Below are 22,263 nucleotides of genomic sequence, written 5' to 3'. Positions count from 1 at the left end.
CACAAATTGCTGTGAGACATTGTGCGTATTTACACGCGTTGTGCTTTGCTTCTGTTTATAACAGCAGCAGCTAATAGAGCGGGTTGGTTTACGGTATCCGTTATGGCAAACTGCGCAAAAAAAGGCACAAAAAACAACTAACACATAAGGTAAGCACAGACCATCATTTAAAATTTCATTACGCACAGAGAGCAATATACAAGGCAATTTTTCTAATGTTTACAGATTTTTATTAAAAAAAAAAATGTGAGATAAATATGTCGGTGTGGTCTGTGCGGGTGGATTGTAAAGCAAGGCGGACAATACACCCGCGGTAGCGCTCAATATTATAGAACAGGTATAGTAAAAGATAAAGCATCTGCGCAGAATAGGCCAAGGTGGCTGTGGCCACCAACCTGTTTCTGTGTCTTTAGGCTGTTTTAGACCACACATGTGCCAACTAGCTCAATTCCGTCACATTATAATGTACACAGATCAGTGTACTAAGAGGTCATGAGCATGAGCACACTGCGCCACATTGTTTTAACAAGGGTGCCAGTAAGATCACCTCACCACCTTCCGCTTGCCTTTTTGTTGCACTTGTACATTGAAAAGAGTTAACAGATATCATTTCACATAGGCGAAAAGTATTTCTTTGACAAGCTTACGTAACGTTGGGCACCGTTAAAGAATTTTAATGCGCGCAGTAAGCAAGTAAACGCTTGATGCTTTCTTCGACTGATCACCGGTGTCGCTCGGATATTCTCTTTGCAGGTTTGTAGGCTGCCAGTTTCCGCTAATTCATTAGGACAGCCCGTGCCATGGACTCTCGAGCGCTCTATTCGAGCGAGGCTAACGCGAAGAGGACACTATGGACATTAAGGTACTGCTATTTCTTATTTTTTTAAAGAATTCCACGACACATAAAAATTATAGCATCGTCCTTAGTAATGGGACCGCATATAAATAATTCACCTATCTACTTTATTTTTGGACACTTTAGTCCTTGTGCAGGATTTTATCTGTGCATCCGTTTTAGTAAGGTTTAGGAAACGAATACAGTAAACTCAATATTACAAAATGCACGAAAGAAGACATGAAAATGTACAAAAAAATAAAGGTGCCGAGAAAAAATCTGCACATTCTGAAAACATTTCACTCGTGTTTGCATCAAATTACACTAGATAACGGTGCACCATTACAGTGCCAGTTAGCACGTTCCGCTGGCCTGCTCTTAAAAAAAGAAAACCTAATGCAGTTATTTCGCTTGATAAGTTTTTTTTTTGTGTGAGGTGGAGAATAAAATATCATTTAGCCTACGGTTTCCAATTAAAGGCCTGCTGTTTACTCGAGTGTTTTAATTTGTTACTTCATAACTCATTCATTGGCGTTTAAAGTGAACGTCACAGATTTTTTCTCGTGACTTGGGGATACATGCTGATTGTGGAGGGCATCTGTTGATATTTGGAGACTCCATGCGAAGTGAAATCGTATGGCGACGGAACACAGCGTGGAGCTCAAAACGACTCACGGTTCAAGGCTTAAATATTGACAACAAAAAAAAAAGAATTATCTTTTTGTCAGTGAGAAGCTAGATTTGCATAGATTTGCATAGGGTTGCTGTTGCGTGCAGTAGATGCAAATACTCGAGAGACATTGTTTTTTCTCATCATGGATGTTACACTAATTCCTAGGTCGCTGATATATTTGAAAACAAACTTGAAAGACCGTAGGCTCCTTCAAGTTTGTTTTCAAGTACGCGAGCTGTCATGCGAGAATAACCATTGATAATCGATGAGAAGAAGCGGTCTGCTTACCCACTTGGAATATGGGCTCTTAAAGAAAGGTAATTTTTGCGCGAAAACATTAGCAAGCATGATGTCACGTATTTTTTCCGTGACATGATGTCATTGTAAGTTTAAACTTGTTTCCACCGGAAGTGTGGTTCGAGGGCAGCGTTTGCCGCGCTTGCACAGAATCTGCTGTCTCTCGCGAGTGCACTCTGTTTCCCTAAGCGAACACTGCCATGCACGTGAAGCTATAACCTGGCCTTCACTCTTTCCACTTTAGCGAAATGGGGGACGGCGAGGAGGAGGATGCAGGCGCCGCCAGGTCGGAGGCCGAAGATGCCAAGAAGTAAGCCTCGGCTCCTTTCATTTACACCCGTGCTCGCCTATAGATTGTCCCGTTTTGTAAGCGTGGCGTTGCTGATTACAAGGTAGTTTACAAACGATGCCGATACCGACAAAGTCACTAAAATAAGTGGCTTTTCACTGAACGCGAAGGCTCTGCTTTCGTGGTGTCCTCATTTCTGTTGATAACTTTTGAATAGTTATAGTGTAGGGCTGTTACGTCGTTTAGAGCAGGAAGATATGAGCAGGGTGAGGCTACGACCATTTGTTAAGGGCTGCACAAACGGCAACTCGGCTATGATTGCTCATTATCGGCTCCTTACTTATACTCCATCTCGCAAGCAATGCGCAACACTGTGGATGCTGCGGGTATCTGAGCCAACAAGAACGGTGCGAGCTGCGTAAATGTGTTCCTCCAATCCGTCATTCCGAGGCCTGTGGGTCCATCATTGGGAAGGAAAGAACACCTGCGTCCAGCTACTGCACACAGGAGGCTCAGAGGGCTCGGTCGACGCCATGTTTGCAAATGATAGCGCACCGCTTCGCAGCAGTCCTCCGTAGTGCTGTGTTTGTGCGGACTTTCTTTGATAATTTAACCAGTGCATGAAACACTCGCTCTGCTTTAAAAAAGCATTTCTAAAATACCTCTTCAGATTAATTGTTTGAAATAGTGATCTACACTGTTGAAGCAGCTGAGGGACTATTTGTTGTTTTCGTTTCTCCTGACCAGATGAAAGAGCTCTTTTCAACAATGCTGTTAACTATTTGTGAGATAGAATATTGCTAGTCCAGAAGCATGTATTGTTGTCTAGTTCATTCTGTAGGTTATGTGCTCTGAATGAGCAGTTTTCCCTGCCTTGAACTGCTTCTGACAGCGAGACTAAATTTGCCCTAAGTACTTCTCTTTGCACACTGGCCGGCACGATCTAGACGGTCCGGATGACAGTGACCTGGGGGAGTTAGCGGATGGCAGGGAGAACGAAACTGTCATCTTAGTAGCTTATAAGTGGGAGTTTGTAGAATGTAACATGCAACGTGAGCGTGCAGTTAGGTAATTGATAATAAAGTTGGTTGCTGCTATTGTGCTACTCGTATTTCTACAAGCCAAAGAGGCTACTGGCTCTTAAGGATTTATTTAATGATGGCAGAGTATCCGACCATTGAGGCTCTGTCTCACCGACCGTGCCTGGACTTGCAGGCAAAATCACAGCGAGATCGAGAAGCGGCGCCGGGACAAGATGAACATGTACATCACCGAGATGTCGTCACTGGTGCCCATGTGCAAAGCCATGTCCCGGAAGCTGGACAAGCTGACCGTGCTGCGAATGGCGGTGCAGCACATCAAGACCATACGGGGTGCGTGGAAGCTTAATCCACTGTGTTGCTGTGCCCCTGGATCTTTGTCTGCAGCTTATGCTCACGCTGAGCGTGTTGTCTCAATGGCGCAGGCTCTATCAATTCCTACACGGAAGGACATTACAAGCCGCCCTGGATATCGGACGAGGACGTCAAGAACGTTGTTCTGCAAGTAAGTCTGAACCAATAATGTAAGAAAACAAAGTTGAAGCGGCCTGTTTTCAGGGTTTTGTCTAATGTCGTTGCCACTTTACGCGGAGAGGACATTTCATGCAGGCTTATAATACCACTAGAAACACGTGGTTGGCTGGAAGACGCAAGAACTAACGTTTCCAGACGCAGGCTGTGGTCTTTTGCTGCACACTGCCTTTTGTTACAGTGATAAGTCATATATTGTGGAATGAAAACTCTAACTTGCTTCTTTCGTTGTATGTTGCTAGAGGAAAACAATGTGGCCTGTCAAGTCGGTGTTATGACAACTTGAATGAGTGTTTTCAAATGCAGAAGTGTGCATAGATTAGGAAGCCAAAAACACGCAGATGTATAGAGGTCTGCTGTCAGTAACTAAATGAATACCTTTACGATTTTGACAAAACGAAATGGTTATACTAGCAGCTCTTACAGGAAGTATATGCACTCGAATTAAGAAAGAACAAAAAATAGCAAAACATGTTAAAAAGATATTGTCGGTGCCTTAAGGTTATCTTTTATGCATGCTTATTTTTTTTGAAAGTTTGAAAGTTTTGTTTATTTAACATAAAACATGACATACGAACACACAACTTTAGGGACCTGACAAAAATTGTTTGACGGTCATCGACAGTTCAGGGAAAATGAGACATATATTTCAGTTAAAAGTGAAAATGGTAGTAATTATCCCGCAGCATGATTCAGAACTCAACGTTTCGCCTGATATCGGGAACTTTTGTCTGACTTCTGTTTCATTGTCTTCTTGCAGGGTGCTGATGGTTTTCTGTTTGTAGTAAGCTGCGATCGTGGCCGAATCCTTTTTATGTCGGAGTCTGTGCAGCAAACGCTGAATTATACTCAGGTAAGCGCACCGCTTCTGTGTTCAGCTACGTTGGTCGTTCAGATTACCTTCATCAGACTGCAAGGGTAGCCATTGGTGATCGAAATTCTTAATATGCTAGGACGATCCAAAACCTACTTTTAAAAAGCACCCAGTGTCAGACTTGTGCGCCAGGAGAAAGAGATGGGCGTTTAGCAACAGTAAACCAAACGTTGAAGGCAGGCTTGCTCGAAGCGCTACCTGAACATACCTTTCTGCGCTCGTTTGGCTCACGAATAGCTTTCTTACGTGCGTGAATCGCCTGTCCTTATCATGAACTTCTATTGAAGCCTAACATTGGTTCTCTATTGTGCCGTGTAAATTTCAAGTACCACAAGGTGCCACCACTTCATCTAGGCTCACCTTCCTATGTGTAGCGCAGTTACGAATGAGTATACTTATTTTGAAAATTCGCTCGCGGTAGTGTACATGCTGTAAGAAAACTTTTTGCTATAAAGGTGATGATGTTTGTGCTTGGTCAATATATCTACACCTTCCAACGTGCTTCATAAAGCGATAATATGGCCTGTTCTCTTCGGGCATTTTTCGTTAATCCTTCTGGCGCAAAATAAATTGAGCAGTAATGGATCTTTTGCAACTTACAGAAAGTTGATATGTGGAAACTATATCCATGCGTGAAAACTGGTTGCGCGCGCTTCTTTTAAAGCAGAATTCGTAAGGAGTGCCAGTGCTCATGGTCCTCCATTTAATTTTCTATTGTTTTCAGGGTGACCTCCTGGGACAAAGCTGGTTTGACATTCTTCATCCGAAGGACATCGCCAAGGTCAAAGAGCAGCTCTCGTCTCCAGACTTGTCCCCCAAAGAAAGGCTAATCGATGCAAAAAGTGCGTCATCATGTCAATTCTTCTTATACATTGTGTGATAGAGCCGAGCGTAATCGAGCATTGTGTACTCTATAAAAACAAAACAGTACAATGTGGAGCCAAAACGAAGTGATGCGCTGAGAGGACGTCCAAGGCATGGTAGGGGCACGCTATAGCTACCAGATCTGCGGCTGTCGCTTTGCAAGTCAGCCATGATATAACAGAACGACGCAAACGGGATATTGACTAGCCGTAAGATCACTAAGTATTTTTGCAATATTGGCTGTCCGGCTTAATTTTGACCACCAGAACAAGCTTTGATTTGGACGAAAAATCTGATTTAGGGATATGTGCACAGGATCGTGCCATATGATTCAATCAGACATCTATCTGATTACCCGTTTTGAGCATTGTGCTCAAACCGTGCAGATTTCGAGCACTTCGACCAGGCTTAATGTTAAGCACCGAACATCGTCACAGGTAAACTCTATCTTCACGTAAAAGAAAGACATGGAAGATTTAAATCTTCTATATTGGAATAGAGAATGACTGTTTTGATCTTTTTCCTTGAACAGCTTCTATATTCACGAGCTCTCGTGTTGTGTATCGTTCTTTTCCACTCGTTCGCGCTGATATTGTTTCTATTAACGAACCAATTGAATCAGCGTCTCGCTCTGTTAGCAACACTTCTCTTGCTCCCACTCCATGACGAAGCCTGGTGCGCACGGGTGCACAATGCACCATGCTGTAGATAACGTGGAACAAACGTCGTCGTCTATTAACCACTGCCAAATGAGGGGAGCTCGTTAACTTCCCGGAAGTGACCGCATCACAATGCCAGCCCTCGCCTCCGTGTTTATTTCTCTGAGACGATTTTGAAATGCGTGCCTTCTTCGCCTACCGACTCTCACTGCCTCCGGTTTCAGCGATGCTGCCACTGAAGGGCGACTTTCCTCAGCGGCAGAGCCGGCTGTGTCCCGGCGCGCGGCGCTCCTTCTTTTGCCGCATGAAGTGCAAGACGCAGGCCACCGTCAAGGAGGAGGCGGATACCACGACGGGTGGACAGCGGCGCCGCAAATCGCACAGCTTCGACCGGCGCTACTCGGTCATCCACTGCACCGGCTACCTCAAGTCATGGGCGCCCACAAAGCTCAGCCTGCCCGACGACGCCGCTGCACCGGACGACAGCGAAGGGTGAGCGCCTTGGGCATCTAGGGCTGAAGTCAAGCCTTACATTATTATGATTCTGCTCAACGGCAAAAAGTCAAAGGAAAGAATGAGAACTCGAGTGCTTTGATTGCTTATTGAGATGTAACCAATAAAAAGAACCATGGCGAACGGCTGATGAAGTTACCAGGTAAGAACGGTATAGATTCGAAATGCACGTGGCTAAATAGCATCTGATGATTTAAAAAAAATAGAAACCCAGAGATAATGTTTTGTTTAGAGAGAGTTGCTTCCACGCTGCCTAAGAAATAGATGTTGACATATAACGATTGACATGTGCACGTGACAAATTTGACGGCTTCGATTCCAACTTATTCTAGCTTGCCAAACATCCGCTTTTCTGGCGCACATTGAAGCAGCCAGGTTCAGTTTTGAGAACCTGCGTTAGTACACCACGTAGCCGACGTACTTTAAACAGGTTGTTAGTAGGCAGCATACATACATTTTTTTTTTTCAACTTTGTGTGAGTAACAAACAACGGAAATGCGGCATCCTGTCAGCTTTGCAGTTGGACATTCAGCACAACGCGCGTGTTAAACGGAATCCCTTTTGGCCGTTGCTCGCAGCTGCAACCTGAGCTGCCTGGTGGCGGTGGGCAGGGTGCATGGGGACCTCGCCAGCAGCCCCACGACGAGGAACGCCCTGGACGCGGAGCCCATCCAGTTCGTCTCCAGGCACGCGGTCGACGGGAAGTTCCTCTTCGTCGACAAAAAGTAAGCACTTGCGGGATCGTCCAGGACCAAAGCGTCGCATCTGCGACAACAGCAGGAGCAAGCGTGCCTTTGCGTTCCTGAGGGTTTTTGAGACTCTGACATTGGCGGAGTAGTCAATAACGTCTGTGGCCTGTAAACCTGCCGTGGAGAAGAATACACAGACATGTTAAGATCTAGCGCAGCGCTGGGTTGCTGGGCTTTCTTGCGACTCTGATTTGTTTCTTTTTCCTTTTTCGTGCAGTATGTTGTGCCACCTTGACATATTTAAGCATTCATCGTTCCGGCTCGCAAGGTCGCCCAGCATTAAATGATTACCAGGAAGAAAAACGCTATTTCGCTCAGAAAATTTAAGATATCTAAACAAGACACTGAAGTATTCTTGTCTCTGAAGGCACTTCATAGGCGAATAATTGTACTACTTATGTGCATGAAGAAATACTGAGGCTTAATGATACCTAAGAGAACACTGAGCTGATTCGGCAGTCGGCAAAAAAATCGATAACACGCATTTCTTGACTGTTTCATGATAAATTAGAGCTGTGGATTTTTTTTACACACTGTTATTACATGTCCGCTAGAAATAAGAACATAAAGTTTATCGGCAAAACACGTTTTGAAAACGGCTGAGAAAGGTGCTTTGTGTTCGACCGCAAGCGTTGTAACGCATGCTAAATTTTTTTAAAAAGGTTGGTTGTTGATTGGGGTGATAGCAGAGACGGTTGTTGAGAGAAGTGTACTTACGACATGAGCGAAGTTACCGCTCTACTTCAAGCCTATTATTCAGGAGCGAGGAATTGACGCTTCACAGAACATTCAAAGAAGGGTGTCCCTGCTGAAGGAATTCCCATTCCTCCTTCGAGTGATATACGTACTTTGCATAAGAGAACATGTTCTTGGGCAGACTGGCGCATTCTTGTAGTTCGCTGCAGATACACGTAAGGCACAGACATCGTAAAAGAAAAGACACCATAAAGACCACTGTGGGGCGATTTCCTAAGTCCGCGTCCTGTCTGCACTGCAGGCTATATTAGCGCGATAGCACATTCGGCGGCAACCCCTGTGGTGTGGAAACAAAATTTCCATTGGCTAATGACGATGTGACGTCACAACTACATGACGCAGCGTGGGTAATTAAAACGCCTCACAACGATCACGAAATGCATCAGTGATGACGTCAGTATACAATTGCTCATGGGTCTATGGGGTCGTTACTTCATTCCACCACTATTACGTAGTGTCTCTGAAGAAAGAAAAGCAACTGTGCTGAAAAGAAAAACGACTGAGCCGGAACTCAAGCTGAGCGCCTCGCACCGCAGATTACGCTACAGAGTGGGCAACAACATCTAAGTAAGATGACCAATTATCATCGGCAATTCTTGTCGCCAATTAACAAGGCTTATGCGTACGAGCAACCGAAATCCACTTGACGTGTCGTAGTGGTGCTCCATGCGGAAGCCATCTCAACTACGAGCTCGACGGGGTACTTCGCAGAGCCAAGAGATGGAGCGCGAGATCCCCGCATATAAATAGTCTGGGATGCCTACGTCGTGTCCGCTTGATAGTAAAGAAACAGCGATATGCATCATCATAATAATCTTCATGACCATCAACTAGAGAGACTTTACAGCATGCTATCGCATTCAGTTCTAGCTGGGGTTACCAATGCGTTTTCAAAATTTTCATCGCTCTAAGTCGTTGTCACCATTACAGCCTAAGCTGTAGATTTATAGCACAGCTTTCTCAGAGTCGCAACTCCTTGTATATATAGCCTGGTGTATCAGGTAAAAAACGCGTTATTTCCTTTCTCGAAGTGCTGGGCCTTTACAGCTTGCTGCCAGAAGTAAACTGAGCGCGTTTTTTCCTCTTTTCTCTTGCCGTCAATTCCCTAGGGCAACGCTGATCCTTGGCTACCTACCGCAAGAGCTGCTCGGCACGGCGTGTTACGAGTACTACTGCCAGGACGACGTCTTGCGGCTGTCCGAATGCCACAAGAAAGGTAACTGAGCTCATAACCGCCACAAAATAACGCAAGATGTACTATAAACATTGGGAAATGCTCCGGCGAATAAGCAATGATGCCAAGCGAATCACTGACTTCAAAGCAGGACAGACGCGTAAAAACGAACTTTTGCTATTCATTTGTAAAGAAATTTCATTTGAAGAAAAAAAAAAAAATAACGGGTGTCAAGGTTACTAAGAACTTGAGAAACGCTTAAGCTTCGTCTTTAAGAGTAGAACGCGATAGCGTCATCGGGTCCCGTTCACATTGCTTACTCAGTTACCTAATTCGTAATTAGCATACTCTTATTACTCATGCTCGCATCAATAAATGCCAAAAACCGCAACGCATTCACTAGGTCAGCCTTTATTCAGCTTGAACCAACGAGCCTTCTTGGCTACTCCGACGCCGGCTTTTCTGCCACCCGGGGCCCATAACGCTATCTCTTTGTATGAAACAGATTTTATGGTATGTTTTATTTTCGAGTTCACCTGAGCTGAGATTATTTATTTATAAACGATAGTGGTACACGTCACTTCTCCTGATTTAAATATGGTTTAGAAAATTTAAAGCCTCACATCATACCCAACAATTGGAGAAAAAAGCATTTTTGAGCGGGAAACCCTTTGTGAACGTAATTATTTATATAATGGAGGATTTCATTCTAACAATCAATATACCTGCGGGTCACCCGATGGCAGTCGCACTTTTTTTCTATTAACGTTTTTTCTATCGTCAGAATCATTCCCCATTGGTTTTCTATCGATGTCTTAACTGTTCGATGCGATCGATGGAAACACCTTAAAAGAAACATGTTGCAACATTTCAGAAGAATGGTCCATTACGTTCAATGTTTCCATAACAGTATCTTACAATTTTCTAATTTTCAAAATTTTGGTCCGAGAATGTTAGCCATGAAGGGCATGACAATTTAACAAAGAGAGTAACACGCTCTGATTATGTGAGAAACCAAGAAGGATGACTTCTTTGAGACAAGTGCGCACGTATAAATGAAGATTCAGTCTTTGTCAGGCTAACAGGTCCCATTGTTGAGGTGGATCGCGTGGGCTTCAGCACCAAAACTCTGAAGAATCTCCGCTTACTTTTTTTTATACATCTAGTTCTTCAGACCTCCATGTTTCGTCGCTCTCTTCTTTGGTTAGTACGATACTGACAATAATACCTGATTTCAGCGTCACATATCTAGTGTTTACAGCGTACCAGATGAAAACAATAGTTGCAGCTAAGAGATTACTAACAAACACTCCTGCCTCCTTTGCCTGCGCAGTTCTGCAGACGAACGAGGCAGTGTGCACCCAGCCGTACAAGTTCCGCGTCAAGGAGGGTTCTTTCGTCTGCCTCCAGACCACGTGGAAGGCATTCAGGAATCCCTGGACCAAGGAGGTCGAGTGCCTAGTTGCCATCAACACGCTCATCAGGTAAACGCCTGTGCTTTGAAACATACGTGGCCTAGAGTAACGAGCTGTATCACAACAAAGCATTCCTTTTTAGTTACATGTCCGAAGAAACGGCCTGAGCTGCAGCGGACGCCGTGACATAATGCGCTTTTTGCTCTGAGCTCTTTTGGGGCAAAGGTTGTTAGACGAACCACAAAAATCTCAAATTCTCAATATGCAGGCGAGTGTCAACTGTGCACCCGTCGAAACATGGTCAGAAATGTACGCTTGGCATCCTGCGCTCACTTGCGTAACGTCTCTGCCGCCGGGCCGCGGCCAGAACTATTAAAAAAAAAACGAATTGTGACACTGGAGAATATACAGTGCCCTAGTGCCTGTGTCACATGTATCAGGCGGGCGCTAATGAGCGCAAGTGGTTAATGGCTGAGGATGCGAGGAGAACCAGAAAACAATGAACAAGAGAGAATCACGCGGGATATTATTTCCTACAGGCAACAACAGCGAACGATCTTAATAGACCTCTCCTCGGGTACGTCACGCGAGGCGAGTGACGTCACGGCGATGACGTTTCCGGCTCACGCCGGGAACCCGATGGGCAAAACAGTCCTCCGTTTGCGTGCGATCCCGTATAGTTTTGCTGGGCGAGCAAGGAAGCTATCGCAGTGCGGGCGCCGGAACCCGTGCCTCGACCCTGTCTCGTGATGCCTGCGAGCTGCTGTGCCGTGGGATGCACTGACCGTGCCAAGAAAGGCACCGGCATCCGCTTTTTTCGTTTTCCGCGGGACGAGAATCTCCTGAAGGTGTGGGTGCACGCAATGCATCGAGATAAATGGAAGCCAAGACCGGCAGATAGGATATGCGGAGCGCACTTCATCTCTGGTGGGAAGCATTCGTTTCTTTCACTTGCTGATTTTGAAGAGCTAGCGAGGTGAATGGCACGGTGAACTTTTTTTCTCGTCTTATCCGCCAACGCAGGCGCCCCGTCCTCGTTACCGGACCGGGTGCCCAGTGTTTTCTCATTCAAGAAGAGAAATCGCAGCGCAGATATGAAGAAGTGTGGTCGTTTTGAGCGGACAATGAAGCGAAAACGCCGTTCAAGTACAAACGTCCTTCATTATGAAGGCTCTCCGTCGTTGCTTGTGCACGCGTGTTTATAATACAGGCGCTAGTTAGATGCGTTTACGCGTGCGCTTGTGGCCCGTGCAGAGCGCCGTGTTGTATTTATGGTAATTTTGTTCACATAAAGTAAGCAAATGACATTTGATGGACCAGTATGCGCTGCGTCCTTAATAACAGAAGTGGATTTATTTGTCACTCACGGAGGATGCGTTGCGGTGTGGCTGGCGGTCATGCTCGCACCACGGATGCAATAAGCTTTGTGCCAAAAAATGAAGGGCCAGTATTATTTTCCCTATAAATTTCCCTATAAAGTCGGCTGCCAAAACTTGGCGCACGTGCCTTTCCGCTGCAAGAACGTACGCCTTCAGCGAACGGTAGCACTTCATGCTCTCATAGTGTAAGGGCCGGGCGTCTGAACGAGATAAACGTATATGTCGCCAAAACGCACGTTTGGCCACAATTTCGGGTTGTTTCTCCAGTCCTTCAAAACGAAGGGGTCAGGGTACTGTTTCCCGTCGACTTTCAACTTTTCAACATATCACTGCCGGGCGATTTCAGGCAGTGATTTCGCGTACTCTGACAGCTCCATCGCTTCCGAGGCACATACGAGAGCGTTGGATGCCAGCCGAAGAGGGAGCGTTTTGCCCATCGCCGCTAGGAAGGAGAGCGCTGCAGTCGCTGCACGTGCGTTCCGTGACGTCACGTTGTTTACTCGAGGGAGAGGTCTATTGAGGAAGAGGAACAAACTTTTATTTGCCACATGACAAAGAGGGCAGAAGTAAGGGTTACGGATAAGGTTTAGACAGGCTCGTGGGCCCTCTCGACGGCGCTAGGTAGCTTGAAATTCATGCTGAATGGCGACCTCCGGGGCCCAGTCCACGGTTAGCGAATCCTCGGGCACATTTATGGCTTCCACGCTCCCTCGGTACGAGGTATCTACTGTCGTCCATATGAGCTAGAACTGTTCAATGGATGATTGAGCTCTTGTTGAAGATGTGCACACCGATGAAAGATGAAGTGGTACAAGAAAAAAATACAGTAAAATTACTGGTAGCGTGCGCTTTATCAGGTAGTTATTTGTATTCTTGTTTTATAAGCAGCTTCCACCACATTTTTAATCCGGTTTTCCTTTCCCATAATCCATGGTAAACAACTGGAACGCTCATCTGCTTAACTTCCCTGCAATTCCTTTTCATTTTTCTTTGTCCCTATGAGCCTTTGATTAGTTGTTCGATGACGTAGGGTTGAACAAAATCAATCCAGGCTCACAAATCTTTAAAAGAAAGTGGTACTTGCAAGCAAAATTAAAAGCGAAACTTTACAGTTAAAATGACTACGGAGACAGTTTCAGGCTAAACAGAAGTTCCTCGCATGTTGCTTTTAATCGCAAAGCAACAGGACAGTGGCTAAATGACAGGGCAATAGAGGAAGTATTACACGGTTTTCCGTAGTGACCGAACTGTCTATGGCGGCGACTACAGGAATCTTGTATTCACGACTACCCTAACCCAGTGATGACCTGACATCTTGAAACTGAGCACTACTACAGGAAGTACCATCTCTATACCACAAAACTGTCGTTGAAACCGATTTATGTTTCTAACTGCTACTTCTCTGCTGCTACCAAACCACGATTATTACTTTCCTAATCCTACTTCTACTGTCACCGCCATCAACTACTTCGGTTAGAACTTCTATGCTGCTGCCAACTATTTCGTTGTAAATACAACAGAATTGCTGTAGTGACGTTAGCATTTTAAGGCTTACTTTGTGCCCCTACTGACCATGGCAACAGTAAGAGGAGAGGCGAGAGCACTTGCAAAACATTTTATAGGGAGAACAGAATAAAACAGAAGGTATTCGCAGATAATGAAACAGACGGAGCCAACATGCTAGATGTTTCTAATGTACAGTCTTTGTCAAAAGTAACCAGGCTGCACGTTTTTCTTATTAGACGTATATTCAAGCTATTATGCCAGCTCTCAAGCTATAAATCTCTGTATGGTAAGAAGAACCCCTCTTCTCACCTTGAAAGAACTTTCTGATCTTTAGGGAAGCCGTGAGGGCTCTGTTATACGAATGAGATGCAAACCATGGAGCCTGGTTACTTTTGACAAAGACTGTACATATGTGCATACGTATCATCACGGTACATGTAAAAAGTCATTCATGTAACAACCTCTTCCGCTATAGCTGTACGCCGACTATAAAACATCAAAACGTCCTCAAGGTGGACGTCTTTTCCGGTCGGTCTGGCATGCCAACGACGTGGTGTCAGGAATCCTTGAGAAACTACGGGCCACGTCCGCCCAGTAGCCTCTGTGCCTCCCGCGCCAACTCCTCTTCGGAAGGTGGAGGCTTATAAAAGCGCGGCCTCTCGTGTTCCTGATCTCGGCCTTCCCTTGTCGCAGCTCGACTCGTTCCCCGGCCATTACTGCGCCACGTCTTCACTGCTGAATCTCAATACATCTTGTTCCTCCTCCTTCTGCCGACCCAGCACGTCATGGGCAGCTCTCCTTAACTGCCGCTATTTCACTTTGTGCCATCTTCAGGGACATCAATCACACCCTCATTTATCTTGGAGTGGGTTTACTGTTCAAAATCACCTGAAGCATGTAACACTAGAGTCTCTTAAAAGACTAAGCAGTGATCTTCGGGTATACCTTTCTGCGCAGGTCACAGGAAGTGGTGATCGTCGATAGCTCGAACGGCCATCTGGACGAAATGCTGTGCGCGGGCTCCGCCGTCGGTGGCCAAAGCATGGACGTGGTGATGCACGGCACCATGTCTGCGGAACACGGGAGGCCGCTGGCTCCCGCCAGGGCGACACTGGTCGCGCATCACACAGGCGCCCGCGTCGGGGCCGGAAAGATAGGCCGCAACATCGCCATGCACGCCCTCGGCAACCAGGCCAAGTGAGCGCACCAACCCTTTTCCGGGACTACGGGTGGCGCGCAGGAGGCCTATTCTCATGAATTCTTGCCTATGTTTTGAATTTTAATCATCGCTATCGTTATATTGTGATGGGACATATATGTTAAGGATAATCCCCAAATATTGAGTACACTTCAAGGCAGGAAAAAAATCGATAATAGCGAATAGGGTGGAGGACGATGTGGAGTGCACAAAGGACAGCATTACTTCTTAACTACCAGCAATTTTATTCGATCAGGCAAAGCACACATACACGCAGCAATAACATTATTACGCGACAGCATTTCAGTAAGTTCGAAAACCCAAAAACTCATCTTGATTCAAGATAAAATTCCAACACTCATAGTAATTTCTGTAATTCATCATCATCATCATCATCATCATCATCATCATCATCATTATCAGCCTGACTACGCCCACTGCAGGGCAAAGGCATCTCCCATGTCTCTCCAATTAACCCTGTCCTTCGCCGGCCGCGGCCACCATATTCCCGCAAATTTCGGAATCTCATCCGCCTACCTAAAAAAAGAAATGAGAAGCACATGGACAGTATTCCTGAGATCTGCACTTCATTATTAGTTTCTGAGTTGGTTTTTGCGAAGGGCGAACATTTCACTTCATCTAGGACAGGATTGCTCGAGCACCCATATTCGTTCACAAAAGAAAGCTCCGAACGCCATTTCACTACCCCAAAGTATTGGTGTGAAAGGCTCCTGCAGGTCTACCAATGGTGCCTTCTGTCCCGCAGAAAATATGCACTTATCGTACAGCACCAGCTTTGAGCAGCGGCCGGAAGTGGCTATCTGCACTAATTAGCACAGTGCCAAAACCACATGGTCGTAATGCACGTCAAACGTTCTATGCAGTTACATGCCTACACTGTGTTGCAGCGCACTACCTATGCAGCCTTCGTTAATGTAGTCAGTAAATGTCCTTGCTGCTGGTCTTGGCTTAGGCCCAATTGAGTGCTGCATTGGCACAAACGTGACCACCATGCGTCACGGCCGCATGCTTAGCACTGCATGCAAATGGTGGTTGCGGACCGGGAGGAGCAGAGGGCTCCTGAGAATGAATCAGTGGATGGAACAACGGATGACGCTCGTAACATACACGCACCATTATTGCGTGAAGACGCCTTGCAGACATGTGTTCTGCCTTGCAGATAAACTCCGTTTTCAATGCGGCGACCACGTTGTGTTAACGGGGCCGAAGATGCCTCTCTAATGCACATCTGTAAGCGGCCTGTTGCAGGCTTGGATAGCCAGCATAAATAGCAAGCATGATGATGCGCACTGAAGCGACCGCTAGGATCCTTGCCGCCTTGGTTTATTTAGGAAGATGCCCGCGAAATGAACTGCGCAATCTGACGAATACAGCGCTTTGTTTGTCTCATGTTAGCCCTATTGTGTGCGTCTCAAATTGCTCTGTTCACTTCATGATGCTTCATAACCAACTATCGCGCCAAAACATCTTGCCGCATTGTCGTGTGTCGTGCTAGTGCCTCATCTAGGCTTAAAGGAGACGATGGTCGGGCCCACCAACGCTCGCTGAAACGTTTTGTTTGACACTGAGATGCGCACAGAAAGCGCAGAAATCTGTTCGTGCACTCGAGCAAATGGCGTCTCCAAATATGGTCTCAACAAGCAGCTTAAGCCGCAAGCGCAGCTAGGTGGCAGTACAGCCTTTGTGAGAGCTTTAGACTCCGTGGGGTTTGCTTCTAAGCCGTGTAGGGCTCATGTAGCATTATTGGATGTCCCACCCGCTGGAAAGGGTAGGATCAAAAATCTTTTGACCTTCAGGAGACTTTCATCGCTAAGCATACATTGCAAGCCACACAGTGTGCCTCAGAAGCAAACCCCCGTGCTCTGAACTCTTGGCAAAGGGGTACATTATGGAGATATAAGACGCGCTGTACTGTTGCACAAAAGCGAACGCTGGGAGTGACATAAAAAGACGTGTAAAAGATAATGTTACTGCACTGCGCGCACAACACTGCCTGTCTTTCCCGTGTCGTTCCCAGTATTAGCTTTATTTTGCACAGCTGTACAGTGCGCCTGACACCTCCATACAGCTATTTCCCAAAGCGCAGGGAAACAGCGTAGGCTCTCGACCTTGTTCCAGAGGTCTCAAGTTCACTGAATAGATTGTTAATCATCATAACGATCATCATCATCGTCACCGTCATCACTTCTTATTTTTCGTGACACATGATGTGTCCAATGTAGGAGAGGGCGTTGCCCGTTATAAGCTCTGTCATGCGCCAGCCACCCAGCCACTCTGTCAGAAGTTTCCTACACTTATCTCCTGAACTGACTCTCTATACTTCCCCCTCTGGCGCTTCAAATCTTTTAGAATCCAGTCTGTTACCATAACAGACAGGCGGTTACCAGGTCTACGCATTTAAATTGGAATTGCACCCATGAGAGCTGTATGGTGTTCAAGTAGCCGACATAACGTGTAAATAACGCCTATAATTTTGCGAAACGTTGTTTTTGAGCTGTCTCACGGCGCCCAGACGTATATCCATACTGTTATTTCTGCTGGCAGTCTTTGCGACCGCTCGTGGGGATAGCTTATGAAAGTGGTTATGTAAATTTGAAGCGTGACAGTTTTGTGCTTGTTTGCAGGTCAAAAGAAGCCTGCCAGAGTTCCAGCCCAACAATTTTGGATGCAAGCTGCCTTAGTGGGGCACCAAACCAACCATCCACATCGGAGGTAAGCGGCGACAAGAGATGATCTAATCAGAGGCTAGATTCCGCTGAGTAGGCCTGAATTGTGGTGCAGTTATTTTAGTGTCAAGATCAATCGTGCAGAAAGAAGAGCAGCTATGAAAATCGCACGGTTAATGTACCCGAGAATACTTCTCTCAGAAGCAGTCCTCTTAGTGGTTATCAACTGCGGAAGTGCTCTGAGAGCATAGATGTAAAACTCTTTCGTTCTCTTCTCGGCCCGAGGTAGACTTTTCACGCCTGGTGTTTTAAACCCTCACACCCTTATATCTGATGGCCAAAATTTCACGGAAACCTTTATAATTCCTGTATCCGCGGCTTGCTGTTTGTGGGCTATTTTTAAAATGTTTCTCTTTACTTGAGCTGTCAAAAAACCTAAAAACCAAAACTGAGGTCACGGAAGGTACAGCGGCTTGTCGCGTCTATGGCTAATGTTGCTGTGACTGCTTGTGAAAATTGCGCTTAAACAATACACCACGCACTATGTAAGGGATCATATCAAAGTTTTATAGCGTCTGCTCTACATCTTAACCTGCATATAAGCCCTGTGCAGCGGATGGATAACTGGGACTGTCTCGCACAAAGAGCGGTAACCTAGGGTCACCAGTCATCTTGGGCATCTGCTCAACTTCAGGACTAGAAAGATAAAGCCTTTATCAGTGATGCTTACGTCACTGTCTCTTTTCATGTTATTTTGTTTTCATCCGCAGTCTCGTCGCAGCTTCGAAACAGGTGTGACCATCTCTCACATCAGTTCATGTTGTAAAGGTTTTAAAACAACCCGTTGTCGAGCTCTTCCCTTCCCAGTGCCTTTGAGGAGCTGGCTTCAGTCTTTGTCACTACGCCCATGGACCTATTAGTTCAGTGTCGGGGCACATATTAAGACAGAGAGCGCAAATTTTATCACGATAGATGGCGACGAAATGGTGGTGTTATTTGCACGAGCCTTTAGAAACGCCAGCGTGTGATTCCTGGATGCAGGAAGCGAGGAAAGCCTTCGGTAGCCCATCGCCCAGCTCGGGTTTGGCGGCAGCGGCTGACGTGAATGGTGAAATGCAGACCGACTCGCCTGAACAGCCCCAGATGAGTCACGGCGCCGCGTTCAGGTCCGCGTCGCCAGCGAATCCGACCATGGCGGAGTCCGGTGAGTGTGTACGCGTCAGACAAGCGAGGGCACCGTAGTCGGTGTTGCGCTTGTGTGATTTCTGGGAAGAAAGTATTGCTCGTTTAAGCCAAACTTCATTCTAACGAATTAATTGTATACCTTATGGAGCGTAACAGACACTTGTTCGCAGGATGAAAATTGTGTGCGTAACAAAGAAAACTTGCATTTCTATTACAGGAGTCTGTGCAGCGTTTTATCTGCTAAGTGGTAGTGCTGGAACTGAAAGATAACAATAAAACATTGAGCCACCCCGGTGGCTCCCTGGTTATGGCACTCGGCTGCTGACCTGAAAGACGCGGGTTCGATCCCGGCCACAGCAGTCGAATTGCAATAGAGGCGAGATTCTAGAGGCCCATGTACTGTGCGATGTCAGCGCACGTTAAAGAATCCCAGGTAGTCAAAATTTGCGGAGCCCTTCACTGCGGCGCCCCTCATAGCCTGAGTCGCTTTGGGACGTTAAACACCCATAAACCATTAACTAACAAGAAAACCCCAGCTTCATGCACGCCACTTGGGAAAGCATACTGACCATATTCGCCGCTAATAAACATGCGAGCAGTGTGCTTTTTGCGCTGCCAAAATGCACCTCTGCGCCCACTGATGCCGGCTTAGTAACACTCTGTTCTACAGCTGCACAGCCATCGAGTTCGAAAATAGTACTTGTGATGATTCTCGCATAAACATTCGGTAAGTGTCCTGAATTTACGAAAAGGGATGACACCGAACCGAATGCGTGTAGAAATAGGAATGAATGCTTGCTTCGCTGGAGGTCTCTTCTGCTAGGCAGCTTGGGTGATGTTAAGCAACTGAATACTCCTCGCTCTCATTCCATCTTGCGAGACTAAGACTGCTGCTTATCATAGATTTTAGACTCATCATGCAATGCGTTTTGTGCTTTCTTTAACTGTACCGTGACCTTGAATAAATAATATGGCAAGCTATTAGTGTAGGTTCCTTAGAGGCAGATCACCCATGCACGAGTTCATGGTATGGAGCGTATTTTATGCCATATTTTTTTTTACGGATTTTCTATGTTAAGTAGTTGTGAATCAATTAGCTTTTGCTTGTATTGCGAATATATCTTGTTTGTTGTCTGGAAGTTGTGAATACTCGCACACCCTGGATATTGACTTGTACGGCTGTCGCTACACACCGAATTAAATTTTGTGAACGCATATGGGAATTAGAAGTCCAATTTTATTGTAGCAGGAATGAACTTCCAGTCATGCATATTTTCTGTCGTCAGCTGTGCAATCAGAGCCCTTCATGTTTCACGTATCTGGAGTAGAGAGTGATGCTCGTGGGCGGCAAGTTAATTTCCCGAAAATACCTTGAGCAGATAGAATTAAAAACCTACGTCTGTGCACAAGTTACAAATGCACGCCCTTGTCTCCAGCGCCCCGCTTTCATTACGTAATAGGTATTCTGGAAAAGTTATTGACGCATTTGTTTTCAGCCACTGACGTCTACGCGATATTGCAAAGAACGGGAGAACTTCTGTTGTGAGGCACTCGCGTACATGAGCTGACAGAAGAAAGCGCTCGTGGTTCTACCGTTCTAGCCTCATTTATGCCTCTGCAAGCAAAACCTGAGTCGTTGTGTGCTCATATGAACACTATATACTGTCGCGCATGTGCACGCAGTGCTTCTTAATTTCCGTTGTGCAACTCGTTGCTAATGTTGGAGAGTGGAAGCGTGCTGCGTCTGCTTCTGCTGGCGCCTGTACACACAGAGCGCATAGGATAAGAAACAGATGTCGCTATTTACTGATACTGTTTTAAATAATGAACTCTCGAGAAAGCCTAACAGGGTCGCCGTTGGGCATTACGAGTTGCAGGACGTTCCCTTAGAAGCCTAGACCATCCCGCAGCTCAGGATGACTTGCAATATTTAATACAGTAGTACACAGGAGAGAGGGATTTCTTTTATGACAGTCTTGGTCATGAGTGCATAAACTTTAAAAGGCGATATTTCTGCCCGCTCATAGCACGCGAGTCCCTGCTGACCCTAAAGACGCAGGTTCAATCCCGGCCGCGGCTGTCGAATTTCGATGGATTCTAGAGGCCCGTGTAGTGTGCGATGTCAGTGCACGTTGAAGAACCCCAAGTGGTCGAAATTTCCGGAGCCCTTCACTACGGCGTCCCTCATAGCCTGAGTAGCTTTGGGGCGTTAACCCCCCTAAACCAAACCATAGCACGTGAGCCCAGCTTTCACCTCGACAGGTGTAGTCTTCAGCCAGCGGCTAATCACAGATCTATCAGCTTCGGTTCCCGATGACGCGTCCTGGAGACTTTTGTCCCCGACAGTACATATAAAGGAAACCAACTGCAAATGATGCATAGGAGAATGTTTTCTTCTTTTTTTTTTAGTTTGTGGTGTTCATGAATTGGAAATTAATAGTGTAATTATTTCATTGATTAGAAAGTAGAAGAAAAGAACACATGTCGCTGGTGGGATCCGAATACACGACCTAATTAATGTCTGTGTGTGCATTTCTATTTTGCAGAGCTGGATCTGGTGAACAGCTTCGTGAGTCGGGACATTCTCAGCGCTGGGAGCCAGGGCAACAGCGAAGGAAACGACGAGGCGGCCATGGCAGTCATCATGAGCCTCTTGGAAGCCGACGCCGGCCTCGGTGGACCGGTGGACTTCAGCGGCATGCCTTGGCCCCTGCCGTGAACCCTGTTCGCGGGACCGTGCGAGTGGCTAATTGCGCTGGACCGGAGGACAAGCCACGCGTTGAGTGCACCAGAAGAGGCCAGTCAGTATTCACGTCCAAGTGTGCCATCCACGCCCAGGCACACAAGGAGGACCTTTCGAACTCGTGTCGGCAGAACCGTGTGGACAGCGGTGGGACAGCTTCGCTGAACTGAAGCCAGCTTTGCCGCTGAGTGTCTGAGGCAGGACGCAAGCCTTGTCGCTTTGAGTGATCCGCTGTTTCAGGCCGGGTGTGCTCATCAGCAAGTTTCGCATCGCCACCAGTGCCGGTTGTGCCCCCTCGTGGTGTCTTAAGGCTACGTTATAGTCGACGTCAACGTATCCGCAGCCATTTTCCCTACTGCATTCGCCCATTGCACGGATGGTCGAAAAAAAAAAAGAGGGCAGCAAAAAATAGTGAACTCTGCAACGGTGTGCTTTATTAACCCTAACACAACACTCTATACAGAAAGGAGTAATAAGGGAGTGAAGTTGTCCTCTAGCGTGCTCTTTTATAAAAGAGAGTGCTAGAGGACAACTTATTCCCTTTTTACTCCAACACAGGCGCATTCCTGCTTATAGCGAAGGCTTCCTGCGTTTTCAAGCGACCATGTCGGCTGTTTATGGTGTACAGTGCAAATCATACAGCTGTGCATGTACTGTTTAGCTGATGTCGTTATTGTTAGTTTTTCTATTTGCAGAACATTAGCGAACGGCACCGGTCGGGCAACCGACTATGTTACTGGGTTGTCTCACGAGCTCTGGTGGATGCCGCCGTGTCAAGCAGAGATTCGAGTTCATGTTCTTTAGGTTGTATGTCTCATATGCACAGCAAAGGTTATTGCTAGCTGGTCACTGTCACGTTCTCAGTTGCGAAGTAAATTTTGTGACATATGCGAGAT

General features: G+C 46.3%; 1 protein-coding gene across 1 annotated transcript; it reads left to right on the top strand.

Moving 5' to 3' along the window:
• The first annotated feature begins 759 nt into the window (after window positions 1–759).
• On the top strand, window positions 760–21,740 carry cyc (basic helix-loop-helix ARNT-like protein cyc). Its single transcript, XM_089585179.1, has 14 exons — window positions 760–862; window positions 2,050–2,115; window positions 3,310–3,467; window positions 3,560–3,639; window positions 4,426–4,518; window positions 5,264–5,381; window positions 6,287–6,554; window positions 7,154–7,300; window positions 9,190–9,296; window positions 10,588–10,738; window positions 14,512–14,751; window positions 17,398–17,485; window positions 18,481–18,643; window positions 21,171–21,740. The coding sequence occupies exons 1-14, from the start codon at window positions 801–803 to the stop codon at window positions 21,341–21,343; spliced, it is 1,914 nt and encodes a 637-aa protein (XP_089441305.1). The 5' UTR covers window positions 760–800; the 3' UTR covers window positions 21,344–21,740.
• The last annotated feature ends 523 nt before the right edge of the window (window positions 21,741–22,263 follow it).

Source organism: Amblyomma mixtum, chromosome 1, assembly GCF_055824585.1.
Source record: "Amblyomma mixtum isolate Tamu chromosome 1, ASM5582458v1, whole genome shotgun sequence".
NCBI classification, from domain to species: domain Eukaryota; kingdom Metazoa; phylum Arthropoda; class Arachnida; order Ixodida; family Ixodidae; genus Amblyomma; species Amblyomma mixtum.
The sequence above is the reverse complement of the archived record's forward strand: the minus strand, read 5'-3'. Positions and strand labels throughout refer to the sequence as shown.

What these genes read in the sequence shown, in the direction of transcription:
- cyc (XM_089585179.1), top strand. Translation starts at nt 801, where the DNA reads ATGGACTCTCGAGCGCTCTATTCGAGCGAGGCTAACGCGAAGAGGACA. An exon ending in GCCCTCGGCAACCAGGCCAA is followed by an intron (nt 14,752 to 17,397) that starts GTGAGCGCACCA and finishes GCTTGTTTGCAG; the next exon opens with GTCAAAAGAAGCCTGCCAGA. An exon ending in ACCAACCATCCACATCGGAG is followed by an intron (nt 17,486 to 18,480) that starts GTAAGCGGCGAC and finishes TCCTGGATGCAG; the next exon opens with GAAGCGAGGAAAGCCTTCGG.